Source organism: Heptranchias perlo, chromosome 3 (assembly GCF_035084215.1).
Source record: "Heptranchias perlo isolate sHepPer1 chromosome 3, sHepPer1.hap1, whole genome shotgun sequence".
NCBI lineage: Eukaryota > Metazoa > Chordata > Chondrichthyes > Hexanchiformes > Hexanchidae > Heptranchias > Heptranchias perlo.
In genome coordinates this window covers 105,352,007-105,371,508 of record NC_090327.1, presented here as the reverse complement: position 1 = coordinate 105,371,508, position 19,502 = coordinate 105,352,007, and the positions used below count along the sequence as shown (strand labels likewise).

General features: G+C 43.2%; 1 protein-coding gene across 4 annotated transcripts in view; it reads right to left on the bottom strand.

Moving 5' to 3' along the window:
- Window positions 1–19,502, bottom strand: part of LOC137318799 (coiled-coil domain-containing protein 102A-like) — a 533,993-nt gene that overhangs the window by 233,801 nt on the left and 280,690 nt on the right. The window contains exon 7 of one of the 4 annotated variants that reach the window (XM_067981443.1): window positions 1,131–4,384. The exons of the other annotated variants lie outside the window; for them this stretch is intronic. Coding sequence (XP_067837544.1) covers window positions 4,253–4,384 — 132 coding nt within the window. The 3' untranslated portion in view covers window positions 1,131–4,252. Of the gene's footprint in view, window positions 1–1,130; window positions 4,385–19,502 lie in introns of those variants that run through there. 4 annotated transcript variants of the gene reach the window in all.

Genomic DNA, 19,502 nt, shown 5'->3' with positions numbered 1-19,502 from the left:
GTTAAGCACCCCCGCCCACCCCCCCCCCCCCCCGAGCCACAAGACCCTCACAACAACCCCTTCTGTGAATTCCCTAGTGCCGGCAGACTTCTCTTCATGCTGGCGGGCAGCCTCCAGGCCACCCGATCTTTGTCTTCTCCCACCGGCTAGCTGCCGCTTTTCTTCAGAAATGGCTGAGCAGCTGACAGTGGGCATTCAAATGAGGCCCAGCAGCTAAAATCCGCCGGCCTCCGACTCCAACCCCCATGCAGGATTGCTGGCCACTCCTTCTGGCTTCCCACCGGAAGTCAAAATCAGCCCTCCAGGTCTTGCTCAATATTTGAAGTGTACTCTTTCAATGAACTACCACTAATATGCCAGTGTGCATGGCATAACAGACAATACAGCAAATAGGCACTGTACATGTACTGAAGTCCAGTTTATTTTGGGGACCATGCCATCCGAACAGATCAAAACTCAAATTTTTCTAAAATGATTCGCATTGGCCCAATAAGGATCCTGAAGTTCCTTTAGAAATCACCCTTATCCTTACAATGCACAGTTTTGGTGATTGGCTTTATTACAAGTAGCCATGCATTGCTTTCGGCCCATGACACGTTTTCCTATATGTTGGCACTGTAAAGTAGAAAGTGATCAGCTCCACTATCATTTTCTTCCCCCTTATATGCAAACACAGACACCAGAAAATAAAATCTTTCCTTTCAATGCCTATTTTCCTGGTCTGCTTCGCATCATTCTTGGAAAATTAAATATTAAAATAATCAACGAAAATATATGCAACTTAGATTTTAACAGACTTGACTTCAACTAGTAACGCCTGATAAAAAAAAAGTCACCCATAAATTTCATATGAGCAAAGTGCAGTCAAAAGGTGAAAGTGGATCAGTATTATAGAAAGTTGAATTTATTATTCATTTGACAAATTAAATATATAGAACAGCTGGTCATCTCACTAGTGCGATTATGAAATACTCATGACTCAGATATTGGTGGAAAATTTATTATGACATTTTAGAAAATGTAATTACTTCCACGGCTATGATTATAAAGCCATTATAACTGCGCAGTTTGTAGGTTCCCAATGACTTCTCAAAGTCATTTTAGATTTTAATGTTTTATTTGTAATGATATTTTTGTTAACAAGATATTTTTCAATCATTACAAATTATTTGGTTGAAGTTAACATTACTTGTTCTCTTTTCAGGGTAAACCTTTAAAATATTCAAGATTTAATTTTTTTTTTATGATACTTGTACAAAATTGCATGAAGGAGTCAAAAAAATGAAGGCTGATCAGGCATTAACAGCTTAGTTGTGCCCCATTAACATAAAACCTTGGGTTTGTAAATAGCAAACTTGTGTCACATGCTTGTCACTATCCCATCAGAGAGGAAAAATTATCATAGATTAGGCAAAGCTTTGAGCATAGGTTTTTTTTTTGCTGACAAGCATCAAGCAAAACAGGCAAATACTTTTATTTCAAAGCTTATATCTCTTTTTAATTACTGGATGGGAGTTCTCATATATTTTATGGCGTTTTGGCACCAAATATAGCATACGAAAAGAGGAATGAAGAAATACTCAGGGACCTATATTCTAAAGGAAACAATTTCAAACACCCCGCCCAGTGGGAGCGGTACGGGCAGGGAGTTCAACTTGCATCTGTGGCTTTCCCGCACTGTTCTCGCCCCCCCACCATTTTAATGACCTGGTTCTGGTTGCGTGTTAGGCACCCGACCCAGACAAGCAGGAAGCCCCAATTAAAAGGACGTCATATGCACCCCAACTGCATTTTAACTCAAATTCACAGGTGCTGGGCCCACTGTCAGACTCGTCAGCAAAACCAAGCAGGATTGGTGTCTGAGAGCTCCTGAAGCAGTATAAAAGCGGGTTCTCAGCTACTGCTCACTGGATCACAGGATCTTTTGCTGTCTGGATTTGTTGGAGTGTTTCCAGCTTCCATGATTGCTACTTCTTCACTTTTATTGCCTTACAACCCTTTAGTCAGGTTTCTCTACTTATTATAGGAGCCATTCTTGTTCCTTTCTTCTGGATGGAGCAAGACGTGGAGGAGAAGGAGCAGAAGCAGTAGCCTCAGCAGCTGCCATACACACCACCTGGGCCTCTCAGAATATATCAGGTGAGGGGGGCTGTGCGCACGAGGCCATAGCCAGCACACAGGGTATACAGGCCAAGACTCATCTTCCTGGAACTAACTGAGGAGTAGTGCAGGAGGAGTCTGCACTTCTCCAAATGGGCTGTCACAGATCTCTGCAACCTCCTGCAACACAATCTGCTGCCTGATGGACCAGGGGGTCATGCTGTGCCAGTGGCCCTCGAAGTCACCAAACCCCTGCATTTTTACCCCAACGGTTCCTTTCAGTCTACAATAAGGAGCATCAGTCGCATCTCGCAGTCTGCAATTCACGGCTGCGTTAAGCAGGTGACCAACGCCCTATTTTCCAGGGTCAAGCCATACTTCACCTTCCCCACTGACCTCACCAGTCAACAGGAGGGAGCTTGGGGCTTTGCAGCAGTGGCTGGCTTCCCTTGCATGCAGGGAGTGACTGACTGCACACACGTGGCCGTTAGGGCACCGGAGCACGAGCCAGCAACATTCGTCAAGAGGAAAGGATACCACTCCTTCAATGTCCAGCTAGTGGATGATCAGGAACAACATCATGCAGGTCTGTGCAAGGTATCCAGGGAGCTGCCACGATGCTTTTATTCTCAGACACTGTACCATGCCCCCCGCTAATCGGCCCTGTGAGAAGCGTGGCAGGATGGCTGCTGGCACACAAAGGAAACGCCCCCAGAGATGTGGCTGATGACATCCCTGCGCAACCCCACCACACCCGAGCAGCACAGTTACAATCAAAGCCAGGGCACAACCAGGATCCTATAGAGAACACGACAGGACTGCTCAAGCAGAGGTTCAGATGTCTGGTCTGCTCAGGGGGGACTCCCTGCAATGTGCCCCAGACATCGTCATGTCTGTGCATATTGGGCAATGTTGCATTGCAGAGTGGTCTGCATTTGGAGGAGGAAGAGGAGCAGCAGCAGTCGTCATCAGCTGAGGAAGACCTGGGGGAAGGAGAGAAAGCAGCGGGGGAAGGAGGGCCACATCAGCACCTTACAGCAAGAGATGTCAGGGGTTAGCTGATAGCTCAGTAATTCAGGTGAGCTTCTCACACTCTGCCCTGAGAACTTACACAGAGCCGCCCTGCAGAGCAGTCCTTGTTACATTCATCACTACTCTCTTCACACTGCATTGAAGAACATTCAAAACATTCAGACAACTTCGATATCAATGACATTCTGACCATTCAGACCGAGAAGCTGCTATTAAATCACACTGCAGACAGAAGTCCCAAATGCGATAGAGACCATTATTTTAATGCCAAATATAATAAATACCTTGATTTCTCAACCAAGTGGTCAAACCATAGTGCTTTTCTTTAAAGAAGGCTTCCTAACTCTACTAGTCCTATAACATGTTCTCCTAGTGGCCTGAGCAGAGCTGGTGGAAGGCTGCAGTTCCTCATATGCAAACCTTTGAGATGCTCGTGCTTAAGCCTGGGAGGGCCCAACTGCAGACTGCTGTAACTCGGCTACTGGCGGGGCAGTCTGGCCCAGATGATTTGCTGGCACCATGGCAGTTACTGGTTGGGGGAGGGGGAAAGTGAATGTGCAGACATGATGACACACTGAGAGAGGCCAGAACATACTGCTCCCATCATGCCATTTCCACTCCTCTGGGGCTGGGACTCATCACGTCCAGTAATCTGCAGGAGAGCAGATTGCAGAAGATGACTCCTTCAAAGCTTCTATCCATTCGATTCCCCAATCTCTCCATTGTGGAGCCCAGAGCCTGCACGGCAGCTGTTTAAGCTTCCACCAAAGCTGCAAATCATGCGAAGATGGGTTCCTGTTCCAGGGTCCTTGGACGTTACCACACTCTCCATGGTAGACTGCAGAGTGGTGATGTCATGCAAGATGACACCAGAGAGACTGGATGTGGACTCCTCCACACTCTCAGCCGTAGTGGTGAAACTCTTTGGCAGGTCTTCCAATATCTCGTACGGCTGTCTGTGTGAAGTCAGCAGTTTTCTTTTCATGGCTGAGCCTTGTAAGTGCTCATCTGTGTCATCCTGAGAAGAACTAGGAGAGGGCCTCACCCTCTGACGAGGTCACTCCTGTACTGTCCCTGCTACCAGTTGCTGGGTGTTTTTCCATGTGCAGACCCCCCTAGCTCAAGATCTTGCCCATGCAGAGTACCAATGTCTGAGCTGGTGCCTGGGAGGGGTGGAGCGTCTGACTGCATCCTCAGAGGGATTGTCCTCCTCTGAGGTCTGTTCTTCTGCAGGAGCCTTGTGTTGTTGGTTCTAGAAGAAAGAGGAAAAGAAAAGAGTTAAGATGTTAGAGAGAAGCTCTACACGATCAAGTAACAGTCTGGAGAATGCAGGGTGAATTTGCTAAGCTTGCTGTGCTGAGTTGAATGAAGTGATACAAGAAATATGCACACACCCTGTGTGGGTATGCCACCAGCCTCTCCTGTCCTGATGCTCATGGCCCTGCCTGGGTCAGTGATCTCCAGGGCTTCTTGCTCTGCCTGTGAGTGTGATGAAGTTGGCAACTCTTCCATTTGTCATGTTGTCTCCCTGGCGTTATGTGCTGTCTTGTCCTGCAGAAAGAGAGAGCAAGAGTGTGTGGCTGTTGAGAAGGTGAATGGAGATGTGTAGGGCTTGTGCTTATAGTGGATGTGTTGAGGGATGTAGAAAAAGCAAGATGGAATGATGTTAGGTAGGTTCTGAATGTAAAGGGAAGTGTGTGATGTGAAGTGAGGAAGGAATGATGGGAGTAGTTGGTGGTTATGCAAGTGTTAGTATGTAAGAAGAGAATGGTGGTAGAGTGTGATGTGAAAAGAGAAAAGGAAGAAAGGAAGAGGTGAGTGAGTTTGGAATGAACAAGAGAGATGTCAGCGTTTCCTTGTGATTGTATGATGACGGGTGTGATGGAGGGGAGGTAAGTTGAGAGTGGTGTGGCAGGGGTGAGAAGTGCATTGTCAGGTGGTGTTGAGAGAGGTGAAGAGCTGTACCTCACCCTTGCTGCTCTTGTGATGTCATTAAACCTCTTTCTAAATTGAACCCAGGTCTTGAGGGTTTTGCTATTGGTACTGACCCTCTCAGCCACCTCTGTCTCAGCCTACTTAGCAGTTGCCTTGGGGATGCTCCTGTGGGTGCTGGGCAACAGTACCTCCCTCCTGGTACTCACTTCCTCCCCTAGGACTTCCAGGGATGCATTAGGAAAGTGGAAGGCAGCCCTTCGACTCATCTCTGCAGTTGCTAATTGGAAATTGCAAGCAGGGGATGTAACCTTGGTTTAAGAGGTGCATCTCCACTTCATGTACAGTCGGGAAATGCATCGAAACTCAAGCGGGTCACGTGGGACTCTGCAGGTGATCTGGAGGGCAGCCTGTCCTTCAAATGTTAATGAGGCCCAGGAGCTGAAATGGTTTGGTTTCTCGCTGGCAACATCACAGGACCTTATTGCCCTGGCCCCACACGCACGATGCCCGGCCCATGTTAAAATCAGGCCTTAAGTGTCAACAACCTTTACACCAACTTACTGCCATGTGGTAAACGGCACTTCAGAAATTAAGGCCACTGTGCATGTTACTAATGTTAGTTTGCATATTTGGACGCAAAAGAAAAAGAGACATTCATCTTTGTAATACCTTATTTTCAGGCAGTACTAGGACAGGCAGCAATTTAAAATTGGACAGAGACCCATAATATCCAATCCTTGTCCATTTTTGTGTCCATCGTATTGTTAAGCTGGATGTCAGTTTAGGAAACATAGAAACATAGAAAATAGGAGCAGGAGTAGGCCATTCAGCCCTTTAAACCTGCTTCGCCATTCAATATGATCATGGCTGATCCTCTATTTCAATACCAGATTCCCGCTCTCTCCCCATACCCCTTGATGCCTTTTGTGTCTAGAAATCTATTTAGCTCCTTCTTCAATATATTCAGTGACAATGGCCTCCACTGCCTTCTGTGGTAGAGAATTCCACATGTTCAACACCCTCTGAGTGAAGAAATTTCTCCTCATCTCAGTTCTAAATGGCATACCCCGTATCCTGAGACTGTGATCCCTGGTTCTGGACTCCCCAGCCATCGGGAACATCCTCCCTGCATCGAGTCTGTCTAGTCCTGTTAGAATTTTATATGTTTCGATGAGATCACCTCTCATCCTTCTAAACTCGAGTGAATATAAGCCTAGTTGACCCATTCTCTCCTCATACGTCAGTCCTGCCATCCCAGGAATCAGTCTGGTAAACCTTTGTTGCTCTCCCTCCATGGCACGGACATCCTTCCTCAGATAAGGAGACCAAAACTGCACACAATACTCCAGATGTAGTCTCACCAAGGCCCTGTACAACTGCAGTAAGACATCCCTGCTCCTGTGCTCAAATCCTCTTGCAATGAAGGCCAATATACCATTCGCCTTCCTAACTGCTTGCGACACCTCAATGCTCGCTTTCAGCGACTGGTGTACAAGGACACCCAGGTCTCATTCACCTCCCCTTTTCCCAATCTATCACCATTCAGATAATAATCTGTCCTTCTGTTTTTACAACCAAAGTGGATAACCTTACATTTATCCACATTATACTGCATCTGCCATGTTCTTGCCCACTCACTCAATTTGTCTAAATCACATTGGAGCCTCTTTGCATCCTCCTCACAGCTCACATTCCACCCCAGCTTTGTGTCGCCTGCAAACTTGGAAATGTTACATTTAGTTCACTCATCCAAATCATTGATATATATTGTGAATAGCTGGGGCCCAAGCACTGATCCCTGCGGTACCCCACTAGTCACTGCCTGCCACCCGGAAAAAGACCCGTTTATTCCTACTCTCTGTTTCCTGTCTGTCAACCAATTCTCAATCCATGCCAATATATTCCCCCCAATCCCATGTGCTTTAATTTTGCACACTAACCTCTTGTGTGGGACCTTATCAAAGGCCTTCAGAAAATCCAAATACACTACATCCACTGGTTCTCCCCTATCTATTCTACTAGTTACATCCTCAAAAAAACTCCAGTAGATTTGTTAGGTATGATTTCCCTTTCATAAATCCATGCTGAATTTGTCCAATCGTGTTAATGCTCTCCAAGTGTTCTGTTATCACATCTTTTATAATAGACTCTAGCATTTTCCCCACTACTGATGTTAGGCTAACTGGTCTGTAATTCCCTGTTTTTGCTCTCCTTCCTTTTTTAAATAGTGGGGTTACATTTGCCACCCTCCAATCTGTCGGAACTATTCCAGAGTCTATAGAATTTTGGAAGATGCTCACCACTGCATCCATTATTTCCAGGGCCACTTCCTTTAATACTCTGGGATGTGGATTATCAGGCCCTGGGGATTTGTCAGCCTTTAGCCCCATTAATTTCCCTAGCACTATTTTTTTTTACTAATACTGGTTTCCTTCAGTTCCTCCCTCTCACTAGACCCTTGGTTCCCTAACATTTCTGGGAGGTTATTTGTGTCCTCCCTTGTGAAGTCAGGACCAAAGTATGTGTTTAATTGTTCTGCCATTTCTTTGTTCTCCATTATAATTTCCCCCATTTCTGACTGTAAGGGACCTACATTTGTCTTCACTAATCTTTTTCTCTTGACATGTTTATAGAAGCTTTTACAGTCAGTTTTTATGTTCCCTGCTAGTTTACTCTTATACTCTTATTTTTCCCCTTTTAATCAATCTTTGTTCTCCTTTGCTGAATTCTGAACTGCTCCTAATCCTCAGGCTTGCTGCTTTTTCTGGCAATTTTATATGACTCCTCTTTGGATCTAATACTATCCCTAATTTCTTTTGTAAGCTACGGTTGAGCCATCTTTCCTGTTTTATTTTTGCGCCAGACAGGAATGAATAATTGTTGCATTTTCCTCCACATATTCTTTAAATATTAGCCATTGCCTATCCACCGTCATCCCTTTTAATAAAGTTCTTCAATCTATCCTAGCCAACTCACACCTCATACTTTTGTAATTTCCTTTATTTAGATTCAGGACCCTAGTTTCGGATTCGACTACTTCACTCTCCATCTTAATGAGGAATTCTATTATGTTATGGTCGCTCTTCCCTAAGCGACCCCGCACAACAAGATTGTTAATTAATCCTTTCTCATTGCACAATACCCAGTCTAGGATCGCCTGTTCTCTAGTTGGTTCCTCAATGTATTGGTCTAGAATACCATCGCGTACACATTTATCCACATTATACTGCATCTGCCATGTATTTGCCCACTCATTCAACTTGTCTAAATCACCTTGAAGCCTCTTTGCATCCTCCTCACAACTCATGATTCCACCTAGTTTTGTGTCGGCAGCAAACTTGGAAATATTACATTTGGTTCCCTCAACCAAATCATTGATATATATTGTGAATAGCTGGGGCCCAAGCACTGATCCCTGTGGTACCCCACTAGTCACTGCCTGCCACCCCGAAAAAGACCCATTTATTCCTACTCTCTGTTTCCTGTCTGTCAACTAATTTTCAATCTATGCCAGTATATTACCACCAGTCCCATGTGCTTTAATTATGCACACTAACCTCTTATGTGGGACTCCATCATAATCCTTCTAAAAATCCATATAAACTACATCTACTGGTTCTCCCTTATCTATTCTACCAGTTGCATCCTCAAAAAACTCCAGTAGTTTGTCAAACATGATTTCCCTTTCATAAATCCATGTTGACTTTGTCTAATCCCATTGATATTTTCTAAGTATCCTGTTATCACATCCTTTATAATTGACTCTAGCATTTTCCCTACTACTGATGTTAGGCTAACTGGTCTGTAGTTCCCTGTTTTCTCTTTCCCTCCTTTTTTAAATTGTGGGGTTACATTTGCCACCCTCCAATCTGCAGGAACCGTTCCATAATCTATAGAATTTTGGAAGATGACAACTATTGCATCCACTATTTCCATGGCTACCTCTTTTAGTGCTCTGGGATGCAGATTATCAGGCCCTGGGGATTAATCAGCTTTCAGTCCCATTAATTTCTCCAGCACTATTTTTTTACTAATACTAATTTCCATTAATTCTTCCTTCTCACTAATCCCTTGGCTCCCTAGCATTTCTGGGACGTTATTAGTGTCCTCTTCCATGAAGACAGAGCCAAAATATTTGTTTAATTGTTCTGCCATTTCCTTGTTCCCCATTATAAATTCTCCCGTTTCTGACTGTAAGGGACTGACATTTGTCTTCACTAATCTTTTTCTTTTTACATACTTGGAGAAGCTTTTACAATCCATTTTTATGTTCATTGCAAATTTACTCTCATACTTTATTTTTCCCCTCTTAATCAATCTCTTGGTCCTTTTTTGCTGAATTCTAAACTGCTCCCAATCCTCAAGCTTGCTACTTTTTCTTGCAACTTTATATGGCTCCTCTTTGGATCTAATACTATCCTTAATTTCTTTTGTTAGCCATGGTTGGGACGCTTTACCTTTTGTATTTTTGTGCCAGAAAAGAATGTATAATTGTTGCAATTCATGCATTCATTCCTTAAATGTTAACCATTGCCTATCCACCATCATGCCTTTTAATGAAGATTCCCAATCTATTATAGCCAACTCACTCCTCATCCCTTCGTAGTTTCCTTTGTTTAGATTTAGGACCCTAGTTTCGGATTGGATTACTTCACTTTCCATCTTAATGCAGAATTCTATCATGTTATGGTCACTCTTCCCTAAAGGACCCCGCACAACAAGGTTATTAATTAACCCCTTCTAATTGCACAATACCCAATCTCGGATAGCCTGTGTGAAATAATGATGTCCCATTTTCTGTAATTACTGATTCAATAACACTGGATGTTATTAACGCCTCAATAAAACAGGTATCCAGCATTGCTGAAGCTGCAGAAAAGATGGAAGTAAATTTAAAGATACATTACCGAACTGGTAATTCTAAATGGTTGGTGATAATACCTAACACTTTAAGCATGCGGCTTGCTGGCCCTTAGTTACAAGCTTTCAACCAGAAATAAGAATAACGCTGGGATTCCGCCTTTATTATTCAAAGTACGCTGACTCTAGAATATTTGCCAGGGTCATGGGCAGAAGTCCCACCCATCATTCTTTGGCAGTAATACAGCCAGAGAGGAAAATTTAGGCTTAAATGTTTTACACTGGTGAATTATAAACAGCAATTGAGCCAATAATTGAGGGTCGTCCAATTCACTGACATTGTACCACATGTTCTGAACTTTGAAATGCTATTCAATACTAACACCACCGATCACTTTCAGAGGTTTATGCAACACCAGAAAACTAAAGAGTTAGAATAAGTTGGTTTGACTTTTAGTCAAATGTCCTTGAGATGCATCCTAGTGGAAGGATCAGCATTGTTGATAGCATCTTCATATTAACTTGATACTTTCAGCAAAAAGTCAATAATCACACCCAAATCCTTTTCCTTTTCAGCCTCAGCTAATGGACAGCCTCATATCATATATATGTTTCACGTTAACTGTCCCACTATGCACTGACTTACATTTATCTGTCATTAAAATCCACCTTTTTTTTAATCCATCCACTAAATGTGATTTTTTTTGGTCCATAAATTTAGGTGGTAAAAAGAGTGGAGGAGAGAAAAAGAAAAGAATGGGGGGGATGGGGAAATGAAAACAGTAAAATAGGAAACAGCAGAAGAGGAAGAAAAGTGGGTGGATAGGAGAATTACTGTATGCACAAATACAAATAGAAAGAAACTTTGTTTTTTGCAGAGAAGAACGATATTGGAAAAGGGGAATTAGGTTCCAGGAACAAGAATGAAGTTAGCTACTAAGCCTCATTATTACAGAAGTGGATATGGTGGCCCTGACTTTCTTGATTAGTTATACCACTAAACCAGCATAACTAACGGGAAGAAAACTAGGGTGGGGAACTATTCCACTGGCTCTGTTACGATGGTATGACACCATATGACTTATTTCCTATCATTCGTGTTTTAGTAACACAAGGCACAAGAAACGCTGGTACATTCTTTGAGTCCAGTGTTGCTATGGGCCGTGGCGGTTGAGCGGGGTTTAAAATTTAAAGGGCCACTTTGACGAAGGCAATCAATCCCAAAGTGATCAATTGCAATACTCAAAGCAGCAACTTTAAAAAAAACATGAAACTTTAAAAAATAATTATCTTCAGCTGGTACCGCTGACCATACTATGCAGTGGCATGGCACAGAAGCAATTTCCCTTCCCCCGCCTGAAGTATTGAACACCACTGCCCAATCTTTTTGTTTGCAGACACATCTCATATTGTTGTATTTTGAATTACTTTTCAATTGAGTATGTTTTCCACTTTTAGAAAGTAGGATGTTAATCTCAGCATTTAAAAAAAATGTAACAACAGTGGACAGAAATGTTAATTATTTCAGTTTTCTGGCGGGTGGATTCCTTCAGTCGGATTTTGTTAGCCTTACCATCAGAAATCTGGTCAATCAGGACTCGCCTGCAATAATTCTCATTTCATGCCTATCAAGTTGCTTAGCAGCCAGTTAACTGATCAAGTAACAGCTACGGATGTTAATACAGCTCCAGAGAGTAGGTAACTGTCAGAAATTAAACAGTGTAATGATTTTGTACAGGTCAATTCATTGACATGGCTGTTTCTTGATTTTCACAGACCGGTTTGTTAGAATCAAAATACTTACTCTTATCTGTGCAATCAACCTCTGAGTTTTGAAACCACAATCAGTGATAAACTACCAAGTTTTTAAATTGTGTGCACCGTCTCCTTGTGTAGTTTGTAATTTAAACTGGAGCTAAGTTTTTATCTTTGGCACTCATGTGCTAGGTGCACATAATCAGCATTTCGGGTGCACTCCCATAATTTTCTATCCATTCATTTTAATGGATGGTTTATCATGGGAGCAGGCGCCTAAAATTCTCAGTATGCGCTCCCCGCTCACAAAGCTCCTCATTGAGAGTGCGAAAGATAAAAACGTCTCCCGATATATTTAAATTAATTTCTTGGTTCGTTCTAGGATCCTTTGTAATTGTAATGATTGCAGCATCCAAACTTTGAGATTTTTGATTTCTCATGAGGGTAAATGAAATATACAGCTGAGCAAGGTACCAGAGATTTTTCAACTGTTTGTTGCTCACCTCATCTCCACCCCAGTGCTGTTTAGTTGATTGAATTGTTGGTGAATGCAGTGCGGCAGAGAGTTTAAATTGTAATTGGGGGATGGGTGTTTAGGTGCCAATCTCTGCTCCCTGACAGCTTTTTCCCACCAGCTAATGCAACAATTACAACAAACTCCATGTTGAAAACATACGCTGAGAAAGAATTTAACTACCTTATTGTTCAAGGGGTGGACTATTTCCCTACCTGCTTATTTTAATTTCTCCCAGCAGCAACTGCCATATCTGTCTCTGAAAAATCATTAACAATGCTTTAAGAGGCTTTAACAAATAACGGCAGATTTTTTCCAGCACAATTTAGTTACCAATCTCATCTCATTTTTTTTGTGCAGAGTGAGTAAAAAAACTGGTGATTTCAGCGAATTTCCCAGTTTTCACACCCATGTCCATCAACACTGCTACTAAAGAACAGAGGATCACTGAAATAAAGCTTTTTTCCAAATGATAGGTGTTAAAACTGGGGGAAATCACCAGTTTGCCTGTTTGGATAATATCGACACATTAATCTCTAGTCTGGTCAGAGGTCTGGGTCATCGTCACATTTATCTGAGTTGATTATTTGCATTTGATTGAATGGTATTCATATTTGCATTGTATTTTGGAAGTGTAGTCCTTTGCCCCAGAAACTCCAGAAGTCCCAATCCACTGCTGGAAATGCAGTGGGACAGGGCTTCCACCCACTTATCTGTCCTGGCCTTGATCCCATCCCAAATTCCAGAGATGGGTCATTTGCAGAAAGGGGGAGGGCACCTGTGACATCCATGATGTTACCGAGGTACCTATCACACAGGGGTATGAAGATTTTGGAAAAACACCTGCTGTTAAATCCGGGGAGGTGGGAGAGGGGAAATGGGCGAGTCTGGCCTAAGTGTTACAATCTGAAATTCTGCCTCATCCGTAGTTTTTGTAATATTTCTCTAATGGCTATCCATCTCTCTGAGTTGTATGGCTGTTGGCATATGCCATTGAGGGCCCCAACTACAGCCGTTATCCGACAAGTATGTCTGCTTCATGGCCATACACTGGACAGAAGTGGTAGGATTTCCAGAGGAACCTGACATCCTGCAGTCCCATCTCAAAATATGACATCAGCATGGAGGGTAGGTAGGTCAAAGAAGACCCTCTCCTCCATCAAAGATTAGCACCCAGGTCAGAAAGGGGTGAAAACCCAGCAATGCAGGTTTCCTCCCATCCAGGTCACACTAATTCCGTGCCCGAAACCAGTCAAAATTTCTAGGTCCCAAACTTTCAGAACACTTTCTGGAAGTACAGAAGCCTTATCCTGATGATTTCCTGTACTTTGTTAGTTTGTGGAATATCAGTTACAGGCTATACAGGAATTACAGTCACAGACAATGTGATTGAAAGGAATGCTGGGGCACAATCATCCCTCTTTGCAGATGCTCCTTCACAGGAAATATCTTTCTTCATCATCCCTTTCATCTTTGGAGATCACCACGCCTAGTGTGAATGTCAATATTTTGATTAGTCTGCCAGTACAACAACATTGGTAGGTGCTGATAAGAAGCTGGGTTTAACGTAGTACTAGTAATGAGGTTTCCAGTGTTGAAGCTGCTGGTATCTTTGATTTTGGGAGAATCAAACATGGATATTCTTGTTTGTAGGGAAAAGCTTCTACCTGAGTTTTTTGAAGGGGTAACCAAGAAGATAGATGAGGGCTGTGCAGTAGACGTGGTCTACATGGACTTCAGCAAAGCATTTGACAAGGTACCGCATGGTAGGTTGTTACATAAGGTTAAATCTCATGGGATCCAAGGTGAGGTAGCCAATTGGATACAAAATTGGCTTGACGACAGAAGACAGAGGGTGGTTGTAGAGGGTTGTTTTTCAAACTGGATGCCTGTGTCCAGCGGTGTGCCTCAGGGATCGGTGCTGGGTCCGCTGTTATTTGTTATTTATATTAATGATTTGGATGAGAATTTAGGAGGCATGGTTAGTAAGTTTGCAGATGACACCAAGATTGGTGGCATTGTGGACAGTGAAGAAGGTTATCTAGGATTGCAACGGGATCTTGATAAATTGGGCCAGTGGGCCGATGAATGGCAGATGGAGTTTAATTTAGATAAATGTGAGGTGATGCATTTTGGTAGATCGAATCGGGCCAGGACCTACTCCGTTAATGGTAGGGCGTTGGGGAGAGTTATAGAACAAAGAGATCTGGGAGTACAGATTCATAGCTCCTTGAAAGTGGAGTCACAGGTGGATAGGGTAGTGAAGAAGGCATTCGGCATGCTTGGTTTCATTGGTCAGAACATTGAATGCAGGAGTTGGGATGTCTTGTTGAAGTTGTACAGGGCATTGGTGAGGCCACACTTGGAGTACTGTGTACAGTTCTGGTCACCCTATTATAGAAAGGATATTATTAAACTAGAAAGAGTGCAGAAAAGATTTACTAGGATGCTACCGGGACTTGATGGTTTGACTTACAGGGAGAGGTTAGACAGACTGGGACTTTTTTCCCTGGAGAGTAGGAGGTTAAGGGGTGATCTTATCGAAGTCTATAAAATAATGAGGGGCATAGATAAGGTCGATAGTCAAAATCTTTTCCCAAAGGTAGGGGAGTCTATAACGAGGGGGCATAGATTTAAGGTGAGAGGGGAGAGATACAAAAGGGTCCAGAGGGGCAATTTTTTCACTCAAAGGGTGGTGAGTGTCTGGAACGAGCTGCCAGAGGCAGTAGTAGAGGCGGGTACAATTTTGTCTTTTAAAAAGCATTTGGACAGTTACATGGGTAAGATGGGTATAGAGGGATATGGGCCAAGTGCAGGCAACTGGGACTAGCTTAGTGGTATAAACCGGGCGACATGGACATGTTGGGCCGAAGGGCCTGTTTCCATGTTGTAAACTTCTATGATTCTATCTATGATTCTACCGAACAGTTGCAATAATCCCTTTTTGCTGAGTTTGGAGAAAGTTTCTAACCAATCTGTGAATGTCTAGAACATGCAACCAGGATGTCAGGGATTTATGGGAAGGATCCATGGCATTTGATACAGATCTTCAGCATGGATGCAACTATCAACTGGAATCAAAGACAAGTCAAGTAGGCCAGAGCTGGCTGAGGTAAGCCTCAGTAGTTCAATACTGAACCCCAAGACTTGAGCACATAATCTAGGCTGACACTTCAGTTTAGTACTGAGGAAGTGCATTTTCAGAGCTGCCATCTTTTGGATGAGACATTAAACCAAGGTCTGTTGGATGTTAAAGATCCCATGACTGCAGGTCTTCTTGCAGGATGTGACACAACTCTGTCACTACCTCACTAGAGAATCAAAATCTCCTTAAGCAATGTTGCTCTGAGAACTTCAGGTATGTTCTAGCTTTATAAACTTTGTTAGGTGGGTAAGGATTTCTCCGAGTACACATCCTTCTATTTGCTCTCCCTCCAGCTACAGCTCGGTTTGCTTCATCCTCCTGCTCGTCTTCTTCCTCATCTTCTTTCCAGAGTAGGATTCCTAGGAGGACCCCCATCAAGAAACCACTGCAATGCCTGAAGCCACTTAAAAGTTCATAACCCACAGTAGCAACTACAAGCACTTTCAAATCCTTTAAGTCATGAAATCTAGAAGCTACTGCAAGATGAATGTCTCCAAAACTTCTATACTACTTTACCTGAGAACAGCTGAGGATTCCTTTAAATAGCATTTGAAATGCCTGCCTCGGGACTTGTACCACCCGTGGTTTGTAGGCGGGAGCAGGAAGTGGTATTAGTCAGGGGGGTAAGGTCGGAAAATGGCGTCAGCATCATAATGACATCACTTCACCCCAAATGATGGGTGCTCTGGTCGCCAGGAATTATGCCCCCAACGAGAAAGTCAGGTTAGTTTCAAAATCAGCCTGAACTGAGGAACAGGGGCAGGCACTTTATTTTGCACCCACTACCTCCCCATTTTTGAGCGCAAGCAGTGGGGGAAGGAGACCAAAATTGCACCCAATTACTTCTCAACTTTTGGAATTCTGCTGAAAACTTGGTAATGCACATATTTACCAATTCAAAAGTAGAAAATTGCCCATATATGGAATCATTCTCAAAGATTCAAACCATCTGATTGCGGTTGAAATTAAATGTTATATCAATTGGCCCGATTAGGATTCTTTTGAGCTTGTGACTAAATGTCATAGGAAGGAATGTAATAGGAACATAAGAACAGGAGTAGCCCATTTAGACCCTCGAGCTTGTTCCGCCATTCAATGAGATAATGGCTGATCTGTGACCTAATTCCATATCCCCGCCTTAGGCCCATATCCCTTAATACCTTTGGTTAACAAAAATCTATCAATTTCAGATTTAAAATTAACAATTGAGCTAGCATCAACTGCCATGTGCAAAAGAGAGTTCCAAACTTTTACCACCCTTTGTGTGTAGAAGTGTTTCCTAACTTCACTCTTGAAAGTCCTGGCTCTAATTTTTAGGCTATGTCCCCTAGTCCTCGACTCCCCAGCCAGCGGAAATAGTTTCCCTCTATCTACCCAGCCAGTTCCCCTTAATATCTTGAAAACTTTGATCAAATCACCCCTTAATCTTCTATATTCCAGGGAATACAACCCTAGTTTGTATAATCTCTCCTTGTAATTTAAAGCTTGGAGTCCCGGCATCATTCTAGTAAATCTACATTGTACTCCATCCAAGGCCAATATACCCTTCCTAAGGTGCAATTCCCAGAACTGAACACAGTACTCCAGGTCTAACCAGGGCTTTGTATAGCTGTAGCATAACTTCTACCCCCTTGTATTGTAGTCCTCTAGACATAAAGGCTACCATTCTATTAGCCTTTTTGAGTATTTTCTGTACCTGTCCATGACATTTTAATGATCTATGTACATGGACCCCTAAGTCTCTTCGGGCCTCCACTGTTTTGCACTTTTCACCATTTAGAAAGTAATCTGATCTATCCTTTTTACGTCCAAAGTGGATGATCTCACACTTGCCCACATTGAAATCCATTTGCCACAGTTTTGCCCATTCACTTAGTCTATTAATATCTCTCTATAATTTTAGGCTTCCATCTACACTGCTTGCAATACTGCCTACCTTTGTGTCATGGGCAAACTTGGATATATGGCTCTCTATCCCGTCATCTAAGTCATTAAAAATGCAGTGAATAGTTGAGGCCCTAACACAGATCCCAGTGGGACACCACTAGTCACATCCTGCCAATTTGAGTACCTGCCCATTATCCCAACTCTCTATCTCCTGCTGCTCAGCCAATTTCCTAACCAGGTCAATGATTTGCCCTCAATTGCATGAGCTTCAATTTTAGCTAACAGTCTCTTATGAGGGACTTTATCGAATGCCTTCTGGGAGTCCATATAACCAACATCCATAGACATTCTCCTGTCCTCTACTTTAGTCACCTCTTCAAAACATTCAATCAGGTTCTTCAGGCATGACCTGTCCTTTACAAATCCATACTGTCTCTCTCTGATCAGCTGAAAATTTTCACGGTGTTCAGTCACTCTATCCTTAATTATAAACTCGAGTAATTTCCCGACAACAGATATTAGGCTAACTGGTCTATAATTCTCTGGTTTCCCTCTCTCACCTTCCTTAAATAGTGGAGTGACATGTGCAATTTTCCAATCTAAAGGAATGGTTCCTGAATCGAGAGAACTTTGGAAGCTATTCAAGTACATAGAATATTTTTGCAAGTTATTGCCATGAACCTATGCCTGAGCAGGATCTTCCCCAACTCTCTGCTGTCTTTCTAAAGCATTCATAAATGTTTTTCCTGGCTCCTGAGTGATAGTTTATAAACCATTATAGGTACACAAGATGTGATTTATCCTTTGAGTCGGATACTTCAAAACGCACAGTTGGGTTTAGCTCATCATTCATAATCGTCCTTTGAGATGATATTGGGGAGAAAATCAATTCATGACCACCTATTTCTCCGGTGTAAAATCAACGTAACACCTTTTAATTTCACATCGCAATGTCCCACGCTCGAACGACGCTGGAATTGCGCCGGACGCCATATTGGCTCAGGGGACATTTAGCTGTCCGGGGTGCCCAGCTGAAACAAGCGTTAGGTTTTTTAAATATGCAAATCGGGGTACTATGCCAGTTGTAGGACATCTTCGCTTATTTGTATCAGGCATTGAGCGCCTTGACTAGTTATTCTTAAAGGAACCGTAGGAGGCCACTGAAAAAATGGCCCAGGATAATTTCAGTTTTTATTTTTGTGGGCCCAGCAGAGCAGGAGTGCTCCTCCTGTGCCCATGAACAACCACTGGCCCACTGCCAGCATGTTCAAGGCTCCCCCCAACCCGAGGATAGCCTCCTTGCCCAGAGCCGGCCCATGGTCCACCCTCCCCAACCGACGAGCTGCAACGGGGCACCTGTTTGGCCACTGCACCTTGCTGCTGGCATTTAAATGATGTCCGAAGCTGAATTTGGTTTGGGCCTCAGGCTGGCACAGTCCGGTTGCTCCACAGATTTTACGCCCATTTTGAGCACAAGTCGAATTTCTCAGCCATAGTGTAAATACTAATAGACACTCCATTATTTTAGCAAGTGTACCATTTTGTATAGGCCAATAAATGGTGGCATTGTGCTCCAATGGTTCCATTAATGGAGAGCACTATTAATGAATAGCCGGCAGTCTGTCCAGAGTATAATTAATACTGGTTATTTCAGATGATAATTGTTAAATTTGCATACAATACAAATTTGCATACAATACATTTAATTCCCCTGCAGTGCTGACTGCTCATGGATAGCTTCTAGCCATGGTGAGGTCATTATCGATAATGCCCCTGGCATGTACTAAAGATCTACATATGCATCCTGGATTTGCATATTCCATATTTTGCCAAGCCCAGGAGCCTGGTGTGGGATCAGAGTCACACATTGGCCAGACTGGGTAAAGACGGCATATTTCCTTCCCTAATGGACATGAGTGAACTAGTTATTTTTTTCTGACAATCCAACAGCTTCATGGTCACTTTTACTGATACCAGCTTTTCATTTCCAGATTTTTAAAACTAAATTCAAATTCTCAAACTGCCCTGTGAAATTTGAACTCATGGGGCGTAATTTTAACATGGCGGCTGGGAACTCAGTGGAGTTGGGGGGGGGGGGGGGGGCGGCGGGGGTGGTGTGGTGGTGAATAGTCAGGTGGGAAAATTTTCGGTAAATTTTCCATGCGTCAGCTCGAGCGATCGCGACTAAGTTGAAGGCCCTTAATGTAACTTCTGGGTTTCGCATCTCCAAGTTGCACACCTGAATGACTTGCTGCGAACTGGAGTATTTAAAGG